Source organism: Cololabis saira, chromosome 22 (assembly GCF_033807715.1).
Source record: "Cololabis saira isolate AMF1-May2022 chromosome 22, fColSai1.1, whole genome shotgun sequence".
In the NCBI taxonomy this organism is placed as follows: Eukaryota; Metazoa; Chordata; class Actinopteri; order Beloniformes; family Belonidae; genus Cololabis; species Cololabis saira.
In genome coordinates this window covers 9,496,874-9,514,663 of record NC_084608.1, presented here as the reverse complement: position 1 = coordinate 9,514,663, position 17,790 = coordinate 9,496,874, and the positions used below count along the sequence as shown (strand labels likewise).

The window sequence follows — 17,790 nt, the reverse complement described above, 5'->3', positions numbered from 1 at the left end:
GAGTCTTGTGCTAGCCTTAGTTTGTGTAGGTTTATGTCAAGATTTTTGTTTGAATTTAACTTGTTTCATTTGTAATTCATATTTCTGTGTCACTATATTAAGATACATTTCTTAAATCAAGTAATCATAACAAATTAGAAACTGTGTTATCTACAGATGGGTCTTGAAGTATTTGGAGAGTGACAGAGTTTTTAATTTGATTCGATTTTTTTTTTTTGTATTGTTATTCGTCCCGGTCGTGGAACACTGGACCAGCTCTACACCCTCCGCAGGGTGCTCGAGGGTTCATGGGAATTTGCCCAACCAGTCTACATGTGTTTTGTGGATCTGGAGAAGGCATTTGACCGTGTCCCTCGTGCCATTCTGTGGGGGGTCAGTGAGTATGGAGTCCGGGGCCCTCTATTAAGGGCTGTCCGGTCTCTATATGATCGGAGCAGGAGTCTGGTTCGCATTGAGAGCAGGAGATATGATGACTAGTTGCCTATAAGTATTGTAATGGTGCAAAAAGTCAAACTTCAGAGGCATGTTATCATTTATCCTAACCTTTATTGGAATGTACATCCAAGTTTAGTTGCAGGAATCTGAGGGAACGGATGTAAGAACAAAACTGGACAAGAACATCTGAAACAACCACAACCAAATTCACTCTATCCGGATGGAGCAATTTAACTGGATAGTTTTTTTTAACGAGGCTGTTTTTAAAATGTAAGGAGTAAAAAGTACAGATAATTGCGTGAAAATGTAAAGAGTAAAAGTAAAAAGTCGTCGGAAAAATAATTACTCCAGTGAAGTATAGATAACCAAAATTTCTACTTAAGTAAGGTAACGAAGTATTTGTACTTTGTTACTTGACACCTCTGTCAATGAGTGTGTTTTTAAACCTGATTTAAAAACCTCAAGTGATCATGCAGATAGTGAAACGGCAGGTTATTCCAGAGTCTAGGAGCTGCCGCCACCTCTGGTCTTCAGTGTGTTTTGGGGGCGACCAGCAGCAGCTAACGGGAGGATCTCAGTGACCTGGCAGGGTTGTGGGTGTTGAGGAGCCAGTCAGATAATGGGGGGCGAGTCCATTAAGAGCTTTAAAAACAATCAATAACTTAAAATCCATTGTAAAAAGAGCAGTGCAGCTAGGACCGGGGATCTGAGGTCACGTTTACACTCGCCAGTAAGGAGGCGGGGGAGTGAGTGGTCCAGGCCAAACACCTGTACCTGTAGTTGAAGTGATGCTCTAGTCCTGTTGCAAGGTCCTGCTTGTCACCTGGTAACAGGCTCAGTCATGGCCTGTGTTTGTTTCCTGGTTTAGGATCTCACCTGCAGAATTGGACACTGATTTGTAAATGATTTGTGACCACACTTTTGCCCAACTTAGTAAATGTGTCACTGAATTTGCCGTGGCAGTGAGTGTTAGGGACTGTGTTTTTGACAGATGTTCCTCCCTGCATCCCTAATCCCAGCTGGAATGAGCTCCAGTTACATGTAGACCTTGAAGGAGAAGGAGCACATGCAGTACGGACCAAAGGTTTGGACACACTTCCCCATTTGTTTGAATGAGAAGGTGTGTCTGAACTTTTGGTCTGTACTGTAGATGCACGTGCTGTGTATCTTCAGTTCTCTGCACCAGATGGACGGTTTATACTTAGGTACTTCAGAGACTGGAACAGTAATGACCATATGACATGAAAGCTTGTGAGTGTGTAGCATTCGACAAGCGTTTGTTTGACTAATGAAATTCAACATAAAATATTAAAGACAGAAATCGCTGTCAAAGATGCAAATGCTACAAGATAGACTGCATTGGATGTAACAGAAGTTTCTGAGGAATCTTTGAGAAGAATAAACACAGAGTTCATCTCCATCATGTGATGGTCAAAGTTTCCTACCAGCACTAGAGAGCATCAGTTAGATGAGGGGGGAGACACGATTATAAACACTTTAACAGTGTTTGGCCTGACAGAGCTGAGGAGATGTTACAAGAGAGAAAGGTTGACCTGGATGAAGGTTATGATGAGCAACTCAGTTCTCTTCAATTCAATGTTTTATTCATCCCTGAAGACAAGCGCTTGAAATCGTTATTTGACGTCATTATCTTGACTTCATGTGTATCTCCTTAAAAATACCAGAGCTCCTCTTTAGCTGCTGAAAGAAGACGTCGTACATTATCCTCTACAGGGGTGACGGCTCGAACCCGGGGGGATTACATGAACTCCACCCTGTGATCGCTCAGAATTACAGAAATGGTTTATCAAAGAATTTTAGAAAAAGTAAGTTGAATTAAATGTGATACGGTCTTGAATAAAGATTCTTATCACCAACCAGTTAATGTACTATTTTTGTGTTTATTAGACTTTTTGTCTATAAAGTTTTATCAAAGCAGTCTTGATTATTTGCTGATCTTATAATCGATTAGTTGCAAATCTAAATGATTTTAATAGTTACCGTGTTGACTGTCTGGTCACTGAGGCAGCACCCCGTCCCCGACCATAACACTTCTACCTCCATGCTTCAGTTATAGTTCCTCCACTCGGCCACAAACATGTCTGCTGTTCTTTGGTTCTCAATTGAATCCCCCCAAAAAGCCATGTCTTTGCCTTTAAAAAAAATAAATGAATAAAAATTTTCCTGGTAGGCCATGCAGGTCAAAATTATGAAACTTCTCAGTGTAGTCAAATAAATTTGGAGGCCGTCTACAGTCTCAGTTTGTAACAGAGACAATATTACTACACTTTATCGTCCACATGTCGATTAAAATCAAGGATAAAGTGCTTGTTTCTTTAAATACGCTTAACAAGATTCATTCTTGAACACACTTGCTGTAATGAACTGCTTCAGTCGATCATAAAGCATCTATTTCACATTCATGAAACTGATCATTAGTGGCATCCTGAACGCGTTATTAACAGTATGTTGATAAAGAATAAATAAAAACCCAAGCATCAGTTAATCCATCTTTAATAGATAATACCATCAAAATAAGGGAGGGGGGGTTAAACAGATACCTGTTCATAACTCAACATTTCAATAATGCCGTCAAACCCGGTGTCACAGCTATTACATCCTTTGTGGACAAAAAAGGGCAATAATACATGTTGGCCTGTTTCTGAACGCAGAAGATCCTTCAGCATCGTTTAGTCTCACGATGCTGAGTTAGTGAGACGGGGTCAGATGTTGCAGTTAGATCACAGTTCACGTCTCAGACACAATAGAGTACAGTTACTGGTTAGGAAATCATCCTGGTGAATCCAGAAACCAACACCGTTACAGTTTCTAAGATGATTCTTGCATGTTCTGTTCCTTCTCTTTGGATCTCTAAGACATGAACTTGAAGGGACAGACGCTGCTGCTCAGAGAACAATGAGGACGTGGACGAGGAGGACGTCCATTTACCAGAATTACTAACATGTTTTTGGTCATGATGGAAATATCGTGACTGAGGCCTTCATTTATTACATTTTTTTTTAAGCATCATCTCAATACGTGGATTTAAAATCCAGACATTTTAAAAAGTAAAAAATAAAATAAAAGGATACTGAACATTGTTTTTTCTCAACAAAAATAAAAATTCAAACACCATTAATCATTTTCTTAAAAAAAAAAAAAAAATTACAAAGATTTAAAAATAAAAAATTAAAATATCAAGTAAAATATGTAACAATCCATGGCAAAGACTAAAAAGTGTCAGGAGAAGGGCGACAGCTGCGCGCCAACAGTCTGGACACGAGTTACTGAGAGGCTGAAACGAATCCCGGAGAATTACGGTCCTGCATATGCCAGTAAATAAATCCTGAATCAAAGAGACTACAAAAATAAACAACACAAATATTTCTGTTAAGCAGATCAGAGTCAGACTTAGCTTCACGACTCCCAGGGTCGGAGGAAAGACCAGCCTAACATCTTCTCCTCAGTGCGTCCCGAGGTTGGACAGTACCTTCTTGTGGCAAACGAGCAAAACATTTCGTCAAAGTATAAAGTATTTTAAGGGCTTTGGGTTAATGCGCAGAGAAACCACAATCGTTTCTTGCATTAGAAGACACTTGTAAGACATAACAATGACAGTGAGACATAGTACCATCGTAATTTTGAAACATGTAGTGCATCTATTCATTTTTAAAGTAACAGTGTGCAACAACAACATAGCTTTAGATTTTCTTAAATCAGAAACGTTTTGATTAGACTCCAATCATTTCGTTAATTAAAATTGTATCTACGCAGTCTATCCACACAGGAGAACAGACATATTACACCATTCTGGACAGCTGCTGCAGTAAAATGTGCATAAAAGACCTCTGCCCAGAAGGGGTCCGCTCTTAAGAGTGCAGTTTTACGACGTCTGAAGGTCCAAATTTGAGGGAAATGTATTTATTGCAAGAACAGACGATGACGTGTGACAAGGTGGCCATCTCTGCCGCTACGGTAATTTTCAGTAATTGTTACACACTGCTCTTTAAATAAGTTCTTATCTAACGGCAACGACTGCAGTTATATAAAGTGAAATCTGCCAAAGTGCACGATGCATTTGTGTTTAATGAAAGATGTAGTGTTGGATTAGCTGTGTTGGTTACTGGGTTAAGGACATGACTGTGACGCCTGCCTTCATTCACGCTCAGCTACAAGTAACTTCAGTTAGGTCTAACCGAGACATCGCAGGTTCAAGTAAAGACATAAAAACTTGCATTAAGAGTTTTCAAGATTCCTCTTCTTGCTGAAGATACATGACAACTATTTGATTTTGGCTGATTTTTTAATATAGTTCTGTTAATTAGAACATCTAAAAGGATTTTTGGTGGCTATCAAAGCTTTGTTGGTTTATAAAATTATTATTTTTTATGATAAGAGAATCCTTTTTTTTTTTAACTTTCAACCCAAGTTTAATATTGATATATTTATCATATTCACTGATGCCAAACCACTTGCGTTTTGTTCTCAGATTCATTTTCTAATTATATATATATATATATATATATATATATATATATTAGATACACACATATTGCTCAGGCAGGCCAAACTTGGAGCTCAAGGACTCTAAGGGATGATTTATAAGAGAACGGGAGTAAAACTTTAACAGTAGAAAACGTAGCTATTCTGATGCAAGTTCAGGTTTGTGCAGTAACATTTTCTGTTGCATCTTCAACCTCAAGAAACCTGACTGCCTGACTAAAATCCCAACACAAACACCCTTGTGTCCCTGTTAGGATACATTAACTGGACTGGTAAGTTCTGGACATACGTTTGTCATTCTAAAAGCTTTACAAATTAAAATACTATATTTGTTTTGTTATGAAATCCATCAATCTTGGGTTAAATAGACAAACATTACTAATCAGTGTTCTGTTAAAAAAAAAGGAATACGTTTAGGAAGAGATGACGTGCTCTCCAAGCACTCCTCAACCTAATGTGTCTAATCATAATCTTTTACATATGTCAGCTTGTTTAAAGACAATAACACTCATAGGCTGTGAGGGAGAAAAAAAAAAAGGGGTTGACTTAAAATAATCTATGAAAGTGCCAAATGTTTCATTTAGATAGCAAATAGCAACCAAAGACTTTAAAGCAACACTGCCTTACTTTTCTTTTTTTAAAACCTTCAAGTTTCAAGATCCTGTCATTGGGTGAACCTGCAGCGACTGATGGCGACTTTGAGCTCCATCCTGGATCACTCTCACAAGAACACACATCACATCACGGCAACATCCCCCCCTGTGGATAAACAACGCAGCCAGCTCAATTAAACTTGACGAAACCAGAGGAGCAGATCTGAAGAAGCTAGAAAGAGCAGCTGGGAAAAACTAAAGCTTGAACTGACTTTCACTCGCTGGCAAGAGTGAGAACTGAGATGCGAGACTGATGCTGAGCCGCCACCTTCCTGCTGGACAGGTAGGTGACGTCTTCATACTGGTGGCAGATCGAGTGCATAGACGACGTTACATCTAAGTCTTTTGTTGCCTTAAAGGCCAGTGCTCTTGTAAACTAAAAAAGAAAAAAGTCTGCAGTGTTGCTTTAATTGGACTGACTAGAATTACTCAACTATCTTCCCAACAATGTAGTAACAAGGAAACGAGTTCATATACAAAAGAAACTCTTTGTGGCTTGATGTGCATAGCATATATACTGAAGGCATTACGTTGTCACTCACGACAGGTTTCACCGTCTTATATCTTGGGCCTCCACCCACTTATGAACTGCATCAGTTTCGTCACTTGCAGTTTGCTTAGCTTGAAGTCCTCCGACAAAATCTCCTCGGTGAGCTGCGGGAGTAGATTCCCGTCGATCTTTTCAGACACGAAAAGAGAAACGATGTCGTCTGGGAGTCCAATAAACCGTAGACATTTGGACACCTCTTCGATAGAAATGCCAGCCAAGCTGGACGGCGGCTGCCACTGTGCGGCGGGAGGAAGCGATTGGCAGTTTAAGGTCAATGAGTTGGAGATGCTAAATATCTCCTGCGTACCTGGCTCATGTTGAATAGGTGAGGAAGTCACGGTTTCCTGCTTAGTGTTACATACTGACTCTGGTGGTAAATCCGTGCACTTCTTTGTGACGTTGGATTTGGGCGTTCTCGGGGGTAAGCTGGGGCAAGAGAGGCTTTGCTTAGCGTTAGATTCCTCGATGGGCTTGTCTCTGTACATTTCTGAATTGTAACTTGAGGATTTAGTGTAGATCTGGTTCAGAGAGGCTTTCTGCAGGCTGAAGTCCTTGCTGCTATGGGCATGCTCTTGTACGTCAAAGTCAACGAGGCTGGACGTGCAGGTTTTTGGGATGCTTGGAGTTCTCTTTCTGGGGTAACTGTAGTAACTCCTGCAACCCGCTGGTAGAAACTCCTCCATGCACTGAGACTCCCCTCCGCTGAAGTTATTCGGCCAAGACACGCGTGAAGACAACCCATCCGAGGGAAGGCTCCCGCAGGGCGAAGCAGCGCTTTGTTCAGCGCTGCTGGATTTCCCCCAGTTGCAAGGGTAGCAGACACGGCTTTGTTCTTGTGGGTCAGCTCCTTCCTGCTCACTCGTGCCACTGCTGATGGAGAAATATAGGAATTACGAGCAAATTTCAAAGAAATCCTGTGTGTTAAAGGGGACCTATTATGAAAACCAGGTTTTCTCTTGCTTTAACATATATAAAGTGGTCTCCCCTCAGCCTGCCAACTCAGAGAAGGAGGAAAGCAACCAAATTCTGCAGTGTCTGTACAGCCGCCCGGATGAGCCGTCTAGTACAGGGGTCGGCAACCAAAAATGTTGAAAGAGCCATATTGGACCAAAAACACAAAAAACAAATATATCTGGAGCCGCAAAAAATGAAAAGTCTTGTATAAGCCTTTTAATGAAGGCAACACATGCTGCATGTATCTAGTTTTTTCATTATGCACTTTGAGAAAAAAGTCGAAATTTCAACAAAAAAGTTGAAATGTCAAGATTAATGTTGAAGTACGATCTTGAGAAAAAAGTCGAAATGTTGAGAAAAAAGTCAAAAATTCGAGAAAAAAGTCAAAATGTTTGGATTAAAAAGGAAAGGAAAAAAGAAAAAAGGAAAAAAAATAAGAAAAAAGAGAAGGAAAAAAAAGAAAAAGAAAAAAAGAAAAGAAAAAAAGGAAAAAAAAGTCAAACATTTTTGAAAAAGCTCCAGGAGCCACTAGGGCGGCGATAAAGAGCAGCAGGTTGCCGACCCCTGGTCTGGAGTGATGTGGCTTCTACGAGCCGTTCAGATTCTGCTCCCTTTCGTTACGTAATGAAAATGCAAAATGCGTGAAACCACGCCCACAACTAACTCCGCCAGCCGGAGCTTCCGCCATTTTTCCGTAGCGGTGTATCGCGTCATTCATGCAGCCAATCAGCACAGAGCCTCATTATCATAGCCCCGCCCACTCAGAATCCTGCATAGATAATGAGATTAGAGAATGGGAAGATAAAGACATGGCTCAGAGGCTGAATTTCTAATTCATTTAGCAAAAACAATCAAAAGCTTGTTTTTAAGACATTCAAGGCCTGTTTAAAATAGGTATTAGATGCCATAATAAGTCCCCTTTAAGTTTAAGTGTGCCATGAAATGGTTCAAACACTTACATGTTGTGGAGACCAGAAGAATAATAGGAGAGGGTTGGACTCGGAGAACGAGTGTCTTGCTGTCGAGGCTTCGACAAGACGGGCACCGACGGGAGCTGTTTCAGACTTCGTGGAGGGATTGGCGGAGCGTTCAAAAGACGACATTCTTCCTTCACCTAAAATTAAATGACAAGACTTTGACACTGCCAGCAAACAATCTATTACACACTGCTACTAAAGCTTTAGATAAAAAAAATAAATAAAAGCTTTGTTATAATATCTTTTGCAGTGAAATGCAGTGAAAAGAGATCGTCTGCAACTCAGAAACTACGCAACGCGTGCAATCAAACGCTGCTTCGCCGTGTCCCTCTCTCTCTTTACATCAGGTCAGAACTGTAGGATTACAAAACAACTGCTGTTGTTTCACGTTTAAATAGTTCAACTGTTGAAATACGGGAAGCCTTGAACTGCAAACAAACACAGAAACCAGCTGTTTCTGTCGGGGTTATAAGACAAGTCAAAAACACTAAACAAGTCAGTGACTTTCTGTGTTTTTAAAAGGTCAAGTGGAACAGAGGCAACAAAGGATAATCAATACCATTACTCCCTGCCAAGTGGAAAAATACATGTGCTGCTCGCAGCTAGAAACCCTGTTACAGCTGCAATTAACAATGAAACAACTTTGTTAAAGTGTATGATTTTCATCTACAGTGAAGAAGGATGCCAACTGTGAAAAAATTATCCTGTTAAATGAAATAAAAATAAAAACATTTTTTTTATTGAACAAAAACTAAAATGAACAATGCAAAGCTAACTAAAAGAAAATAAATCAATTTTTATTTTCACGCCTTGTGTTTTTATGTTTGGCACTTTATTTTTCTAATTACTAAAAGGAAAGAATAAAGGATTGTACTGCTTGGTATTGTTGATGGGTCTCTGCAGGCATGTATTAAACCTAGTAGAACCAAACTCAGCTCAAAATCACTCATTTGCTCGACAGTTTGTAGAGCAAACTGTCTGCATCTCATTACGAGAACCTGGACTGTATTTAGTGGAGGGAAAAACCCGAACGTTTACCCTGTACTAAGTGACAGAAATGCATGACAAGACCAGCTGGTACGCCAGAAAACTCATACATCAGGTTTACAAGACACAAAAGGTGAAGACTCCAATCTAGTAAAAACAACTCTGCACCTCTATATTTAGACATGGCAAATGGTTCTTCCATGCCACGTTAAGACTTGGGGGTTAATAAGTCAACCATAGTGAACCATTTTAGCTTAAGACTCATCAAAACTGCAGATGTTGATGTTTGACATCAACGTTGTTTTTATTCTTTACTGGCAGCAACAGTGTTGCCTTTTGTTCCGATAACTTTTCTCAATCTTTCTAGCTCGCCTCAACAAGAACCTGTTCATCTTGTCTGGAGCTGTCAGCATGCCATCAGTGCAGAAGAAGTGTCAATCGATGCTTCAAATGTTTAATCAAACTGCACACTGAGCTGGAAGAAGGAAGCCTGGGTTGATAAATAAATGATAGCCATTATCTCTGATTGCAGCTTTAGCTTTTGTTGAGTCAGCTGAGCACAAAGAGCCCCTGAATGTGTTCGATTTGTTATGAAGCGCAACCCACAGATCTGCAACTGTATTGAGGGGGTGCAGCTGCAGCATCAACACTGCGGAGGCGGACTTTTTCAAGAACAGGAAACAAAAATGCAGCGGTTAATTTCTACATCGTGAGGTCCAGGAACATAGAGCAAGAGTTCTTCTTTAAATGATTAACACTTAATTGGAAATGTTTGTTACATCACAAGTAGAATGATTTCTTTTCAACTGCTTGAGTAACCAAAGCTTTCTTCACAAGTCCCTCATTGCTCTTTTTATTGTGTCTGTTTTGAGACTCTTGTGGCTTCTATAAACACACATTTATGGCGTGCTGCTAAATGCCAAACCTAACAAGTACCACTATTTATCCCCTTGTGTTTGATATGTATGAAACTAAATGTTTGAATGTGTGTTTTTGTTCTTTTTTTAACTGTAATGAGTAAAATGAAAATCCAAGCTGGACCTGTACACACTTGACCTGACTTTGACATTAAAAGACACCTCACAACTCCAATACCTGGAAGGAATTTAAGTGGAAAGTAATATCCAGATTCTTTAGGACACCTCAAATAGTGGCCAAAATGGGTCAAAATTATTCAAGCGTATGTTGGAGGGAATGTGGGGCACACATCGGGAACCACTCTCATATATTCTGGACCTGTACCAAATTAAAACCCTTCTGGGTGGAGATATCTGAAGCATTAAAACAAGTTTTCGATCAGCCTGTCACAGTCGACCCTGTGGTGATGCTGCTGGGAGCTATACCGGAGGGTTTGGGGAGCAGAGCCAAAACATATCTATTGCATATATTACTTACAGCGGCTATAAAATGCATTACTATAAATTGGCTAAAACCAGATCCGCCCACGTACAATTTGTGGGTGGAGAAAGTAAGGGACATCTACCAAATGGAGCGAATTACTTATTCTTTGACACTGCAATTGGATATATTTTGTAAGAAATAGAGTCCTACAATGCCCCTATTAATGGAGCGGTAGACTCAAACCATTATAATTCGGTAATTTCTAGATTTGCTATCCTACACTTCCCACCAGACCTACTGGCAGGTTTGGGTTTGCCTTGTCCCTTAATGTAGTTTCTGTCGATGTCCTGTTGTACGTGTGTTTTTGTTTGTATTGTCGGACGCTGCCTTCATGCTGCTACTGTGGATACTTATGTGTATGGAGATGTGTACAGGTATATACTGTATTTCATTTTTTGTAGGGAACAGCTGAGTATGTGTAAAGGAAAAAAAAAAAAAAGGAAACAGTTGTAATACGTGGATATTGTATTCTATATGAAGTTGCCTAATAAAAACAAAGTAAAAAAAAAAAGAAAAAAAGACACCTCACGAACACGTTATCAAGTCTTAAAAGCTTGATTTTCACTTAAAGCCGCTTAAAGGGATGGTAGTTTATACTCACAGCTTCAGACTTGGGTGGGACGGGCGGGGGAGTCAGAGGCCCGTCCACAGTAGTAACAGGACTGACGGGACAGGTGACCGGGTACGACAGCGCGGCGGTGGGAGAACAGCCATTGTTGATGCATCGGATTCCTTCACTCGAAGAGGGTTTGGGGCTCTGCTCTCTCAAGTGATCCAGCCACAGCTCCTCGTAGGGAACGTCCAGCTTGTTGAGGGTTGGCTGCTGGGTTGTGCTTTCCAACAACTCAGGGAACATGTGTTCACTTTCTCCAGATTCTGAATGGTGGCCATCAGAAGGCAGAAGAGCCCAGTCTCCGCAAAATGTCATGCATCCCTGCAAATTGACTTCACTGTTACCGTGCAGATTGCTACTATACACACACACCGATAGTCTATGGAAAGACTGGGTGAGCTCATCTCTGGCATAAGTTAAAGAGTTGGGGATCTGCACGTGGCTGGTACACCCATTGGAGCTGCCGTTGCCGCCACTGTTTCCGCTGCAGCCGCCATTCCCGCTGCTTTTCTTTGGGCTTTTTCCGTCATCATTCCAGTCCGTCCGCACATCCCGGACAGCACGAGAGTAGTCGTCTATGTCAAACTGATCCTGGCAGAAGGAAAACCAGCGATGCACCATAGTCTCTAGCCACAACTCCCCCTGCAACAGTTCTTCTGGAACAATGAAACTCGGCATGGCCCTATGGAAGGGGAAATGAATGGGGATAATTTTGTTGCTGCGCAATATGCAGCACACAACCACAGTCTTTGTCTGGATGTTAACCAATTTGTAGCGATGGCCCTCCCGAATGAGGTGGAGGTCATGCTGGTTGCGCGGTGGACTGCCGGGCACTATTACATTGACTGGGAGCCGGGTTTTTTCCACTATGTTCCTGATGGTGTGTTCGCCGTCCTGCATCTGAAGCTCCAGCGGGCTGCACGTGCTGAACCGGCCTTTGCACTGAAACGGCAGGCTGATGCTCTCATTCGTGCGGTGGTTCATGCAAATCAAGCAAGGCATCTTGCCTCGACCAATCTTACTGATGGAGTTGAGCTTCCCGATCTTCTTAAAAATAGTGTTGAGTCTTGATTTTTCTCTGGAGCTCTTTGCATAGAGGATTTCAGCCTGGCCCATTAATGTCAGCTCATCACCGGTGCTTAGTGTTATGTTGTAAACTTCTGTGTCCTCGTTGCATTCCCCTGAAGCCATCTATGGAAAAAATGTATAAATAGCATAAGGACTAAAGATATTAAAGGGTACATCCTTATTGTGCAATTTATGTTAAACACACATACACAAAAAAAGGCTGTTAACCAATAAAAAGTGTTTAGAATCTAAAAAGAAATAAATAAAACAGTTATATTGGGGAAAAAAAAAGAAAAGAAAAAGACACCTCACTGCCTTTTTCAAGAGCTCCCTGTGTCCACCTTCGTAACATTGCAAAAATAGGAAAAATTTCTATCAGAGTGATGCAGAAAAACGAGTCTATTCAATTTGTTACTTCATGATTGAACTGCTCCAATTTCTTTTTAGCAGGATGTCCTAAAATTACTTCAAAATGCTGCACACAGTTCTGATGAGGGTTGACAGGAGAGATCACATTTCTCTAATCTTAGCTTCCCATTACTGGCTTCCCATTAAATGTAGGATAGAGTTTTAAATTATTTTTATTTCATATAAAGGTCTTAAGGATCTAGCTTGCTAGTCTTATCTTAAAGAACTCAAAGTTTTCACATTATTTCTTAAGTGAACTTTAGTTTGTGATTAGGCTGATACTTATGCTGCTAACAGGCTCTGTCCTCGTTGCTCTTGTGGTATATATGTCTTATTATCATTGAAATTAATATTTTCCTATTTTGTGTCTCATGGATCGACATCCCTGGGCTAATCCTTCTGGTTTTGTTGGTTTCTCTTTCATCTCAGACCCCCAACCGGTCGAGGCAGGTAGACGCTGCGTAATTCTGCTGGACGTTTGTAACGCTGTTAAATACATTTGTCTTCCCCAGTCTCGCCTCTCGCTGGCTCAGGATGGGGGACTGCACCGAAATAAAAGATTTGATGCAATTTGTTGGGGTCCTTACTTAGGCGGTTTTTATAAACTGGCAAGATATGAACATTGAATATGGACTCTGTTGGAATGAAACCGATGAATTAATTAAAATAGAATTGAACAGGATCAGACTGTCTTTGATTGGACTTGTCTTGCGTAAAGTTGCTTGAGATGCCTTTTGTTGTGAACTTGTTATATAAATAAAAGTGAATTGAAGGTGAATTGCCCAAGTACAGAGGTCAACAAGTTAGTAGGAACGCTGACAGTGTCCGTAAAATATTTTTTTCTTAATTAATGCCATAAATCACACACACAAAATAAATCTGAATAATCTCACTGGTCATGTAAATGTACCTTAACATTGAAGGTGATTTCCTCCATGACATACACCCTTTCAGGGAAAGCTTTGGCCACCTCCTCCACACTGTTGAAGTACTGCACAGGCTCCTTGACATCTCGGTCCTGTTCAAGTAGCTTAAACTGACCTGAAGCCCAAAAAACCACATCAGTACAAAATAAGAGTTAAGCCTAATATCAACTGTCAGCTACTCACATTCTCCACTGTATTACCAGACCAGTGTCAGAGATGTGAATGTTAGTTGTGCATTAACCTTAAGAATGACCCTTCATTTTTACAGGTGTTAAAAAAGATTTAAAAAGCTGTTTGCATGGTATAACAACTGACAAAAGACAAAGAAACATCATCAAGAGACAGCAACTATGTTACACAAACAACAAGCATGTTTAAGGTTTGAGCTTACCTTCATAATGTACTGGGATCTCTATTTTAGGCCCAATCACATAGTGTCCCTCTTCTAAACTGTGTGCGGTAATAGTTGTCCACTGGCGGCAGGAATGAAGTAAGAGGTAGTCGTTGTCTCTGAGCCCCTCAACTGTCTGACCTGCAGGAAGGAGGGCAACCCAGGTTACGATGGGACATATAACACATTCTGTGATTACATTTCAGACTAGTACTAAAGATGAAATCCAAGAAAAAGGTTTAAATCACACTCAAAGATGGAATAAATCAATAATTTCAGTTTTGGCAAATTACTTGCATTTACACCTCGATTTGTGACTGCTGTTTAACACTGTTTTATTATAATGTCGGCAGAGAGTAGTTCACACAGATAAGTGTCCTTATGAGGCGTACAATAGCAATTGTTTCCATTTCTTGAGAGTTTTACAAGCCACCGCAGTCAAGCCAAGCCAAGGCATTAAATTACAGAGCACTCGAGACAGATTTCTCCTTGGACAATGATTTATGCCTAATCCATAACTCTCTAAATAAAGATGTACCATCACTGAAGGTACAACACAGCAACATCCATCATGTGGGAGGCTGTGCAAAGACTGACAGTGAACTGGAGCACAGAAACCAAACTAAGCAGTATTTCTCTGATCTCAGATGTTCAATCAGAAAACACAAGCAACTGTTGTGTTTGGACACAACAGTGCACGTCTGTTGTTGCACAGACACATTTCCCTATATTGCTGTAGTCTGATTGTCTAATATATGAGGATCTTATTTGAATGTTTTACTTAAATCATGTATTACATGCAGTTTTTTTATAAGATAAATTCAAGTGAAGGGAATATTCCTGGACAGTTCAAAACTTACTTTAAATCAAATTCACAGGTTCATTCTTATTCAACTCGACCATCCTCAGATCTTCATCCTCCTAAATTTCTCACTTGCAGACGTCAATTTTCGATGAGATTTAGGGACTAAATTGTGGAATGATTTTTCCCACCTGGCAAAGAGCTCTTCCTCTTTGAAATGTTATAAAAGACGTTGGAAGGACCACTTGACTGCTTTTTTGTAACTTATTTCCCAATGTATTGTTGTACATGTATCCACGTTTGTTTTGTTGTTGTGGTTTTTGTGTTTCACTCATAGTGTCATGATCATTTCTACCATTAGTCTCATTTTCTCAGGAGTCAATACAAGTTGTAAAAACAATATCCCATGCACACTTACACACTTATTTTTTTTTGTCTTTATTCTTTATTATTATCTATATATTGCATTATTAGTTTGCCATAACTTTTGTGTAGTTATACTTTTCTTTTTTGTATGTTAATCTTGTGTTCTTTATAACATGTGAAATTTTAATAACTTCGGTGGGTGTTTTGCCTCTTCCTGCACCGTATAGTATTTATCTTTGATATTTTCTTGTATACCTTTAAAACTGTGCAAAACAATAAACTAAACTGTTGTGTGTGTGTGTGTGTGTGTGTGTGTGTATGTATGCATGCATGTGTATGTGTGTTAGTATAATTACAGTATATAAAATAGTAATAATAATAACAATACTGTTACTTAGCAGTGTGAGTACAGTGTGTGAATAATTATAAATACAGGTTAAATGATCAGTGAATGGGGTTAGGACTAAATAACTTTACACTTCTTCCTACTCCTTTTTTGGCACTTGTTATTCAAGTTAGCAAGTTTTAAAGGATGAAATTCCTTGTTTTGTTTTGTTGTTGTTTTCTTAAACTTCTCATGAAGTGTTGTTTCTTTTTTTTTTTTTTTTTTTTTACATGTACAAAAATAAAATAAATCAATTCAAATCAAAACTAAACTACATGACTATGGTGCTACAATACCAGCTGCATCTTGGCTCTCATTGTCCTTGTTTTAAGTTGCCCTCTGCTCCACAGGAAACACAGAAATGGTTCTTTTAACATTAAGTGCAAAGCTATTTTGATAAAGAAAAGTTTGGTTTTCATTTGTTTTGACATCTTATCTAATCAGCAGCTGTAGGATACAGGCTGTAAACCAGAAGGATGATTTATGGTTCTGCGTTAAATCGACGCAATCCTACGGCGTAAGGTACGTTGCGCGTCGCCGCGTACCCTACGCCGTACCCTACGGCGTAGGCTCTGCGTCGATTTAACGCAGAACCATAAATCAGGCTAGACCCCGTTACTCACCGTTGTCCAGCCTGGCGATCTGGGGCAGCTTGTAGCTGCTGACCAGCTGGTCCAGGGCTAGGGCCGTGTTGCTCCAGGTCACATCTTTCAGGTTGTTGTACAACATCGCTCCAAGGTCCATGTTGCTAGCTCGCAGCAGCAGCCCGGGGCTAGCTACCAGAACACACGGCCGCTGCTCTCCAAGACCCAGATAAACCATACAGCTGACCCCCCCGCTACGGACTCATGTCTTGCACAACATATTCCGTATTAATGGGTGCATGTTTCACTTTTTCGCCTGCCTACGCATCGTAAAGGTGCGATTAAGCCGCCGTGCCATGTTTGTTTAGCCAGATACGCGGCTGTGGCGGAAGTGGGTTTGTTCTTTCAGAATAAAGGCACGCTTTACTTCGGAGTGAAGGATAAACGATGTTTCCAGCTAAATAAATCCTCTGCTCCTTCTGGAAACTGGACAAATATATATGTTTGAATGTGTTGTACTGGAGTGTAGCATTTTTTGGAACGGACTGGTACTGAACATTTGTATATTTTGAAAATATGCCGGAAGTTTAATTTTCGTTAAAAATGATGGCACCAGCCTGATAAGCAAAACAGCAGGGTCAAGGCAGTGTAATGCAAAATAAAATGTTCTCTTGGTGCCGTAGCTGCAGAGGTGTCAAAAGTATTCACATTCATTACTCAGGTAGAAGTATAGATACTATAGTTTAAAAATACTCCTGTAGAAGTTGAAGTATCAAGTTTTTTACTCAAGTAAAAGTATAAAAGTACTGGTTTCAAAACTACTTAAAGTATAAAAGTAATGTAAGGGGGAAAAAAGCCATTAAGGACAAAAGCCATTGAAAATGAATGCATCTTAGTATAATGCAAATATATTAAAGAACCATATATGTGTACTATTGAGCATTAACATGTGTTTCAGAGAGCAGGAGATATGATGACTAGTTGCCTATAAGTATTGTAATGGTGCAAAAAGTCAAACTTCAGAGTCATGTTATCATTTATCCTAACCTTTATTGGATTGTACATCCAAGTTTAGTTGCAGGAATCTGAGGGAACGGATGTAAGAACAAAACTGGACAAGAACATCTGAAACAACCACAACCAAATTCACTCTATCCGGATGGAGCAATTTAACTGGATAGTTTTTTTTTAAAGGCCCAAATGAAATAGAGTAACGAGGCTGTTTTTAAAATGTAAGGAGTGAAAAGTACAGATAATTGCGTGAAAATGTAAGGAGTAAAAGTAAAAAGTCGTCTGAAAAATAATTACTCCAGTGAAGTATAGATAACCAAAATTTCTACGAACGAAGTATTTGTACTTCGTTACTTGACACCTCTGGTTTTCAGCTAAATAAATCCTCTGCTCCCTCTGGAAAATTGACAAATGTATATGTTGTACCATGTGTTGTACTGGACTGTACCGTTTTTGGGAACGGACTGGTACTGAATATTTATATATTTTGAAAATATGCCGGAAGTTTAATTTCCGTTAAAAATGATGGCACCAGCCTGATAAGCAAAACAGCAGGGTCAGGGCAGTGTAATGCAAAATAAAATGTTCTCTTGGTGCCGTAGCTGTAACTTTTTAGATTATGAATAGAAACACAAAAAGAAATGAAAAATATGTTTAAATTTCTGCTTTAGCATTCTTTGTTTATTCTTGCGTTATCCGTTTACAAGTTCAAAACTTTCCTTTATCACACTGAAGAACAACAGATAATGGGAAAAGATCACTTTTATGACAGACAA

The 17,790-nt window shown here is 39.8% G+C and overlaps 1 protein-coding gene across 1 annotated transcript; it reads right to left on the bottom strand.

Moving 5' to 3' along the window:
• Nucleotides 1–4,555: 4,555 nt before the first annotated feature.
• garem (GRB2 associated, regulator of MAPK1) lies at nt 4,556–16,370 on the bottom strand. The gene is made up of 6 exons (XM_061713519.1): nt 16,043–16,370; nt 13,867–14,007; nt 13,460–13,590; nt 11,062–12,264; nt 8,055–8,209; nt 4,556–7,011 (listed from the first exon to the last, which is right to left on the bottom strand). The coding sequence occupies exons 1-6, from the start codon at nt 16,239–16,241 to the stop codon at nt 6,150–6,152; spliced, it is 2,691 nt and encodes an 896-aa protein (XP_061569503.1). The 5' UTR covers nt 16,242–16,370; the 3' UTR covers nt 4,556–6,149.
• Between the last annotated feature and the right edge of the window lie 1,420 nt (nt 16,371–17,790).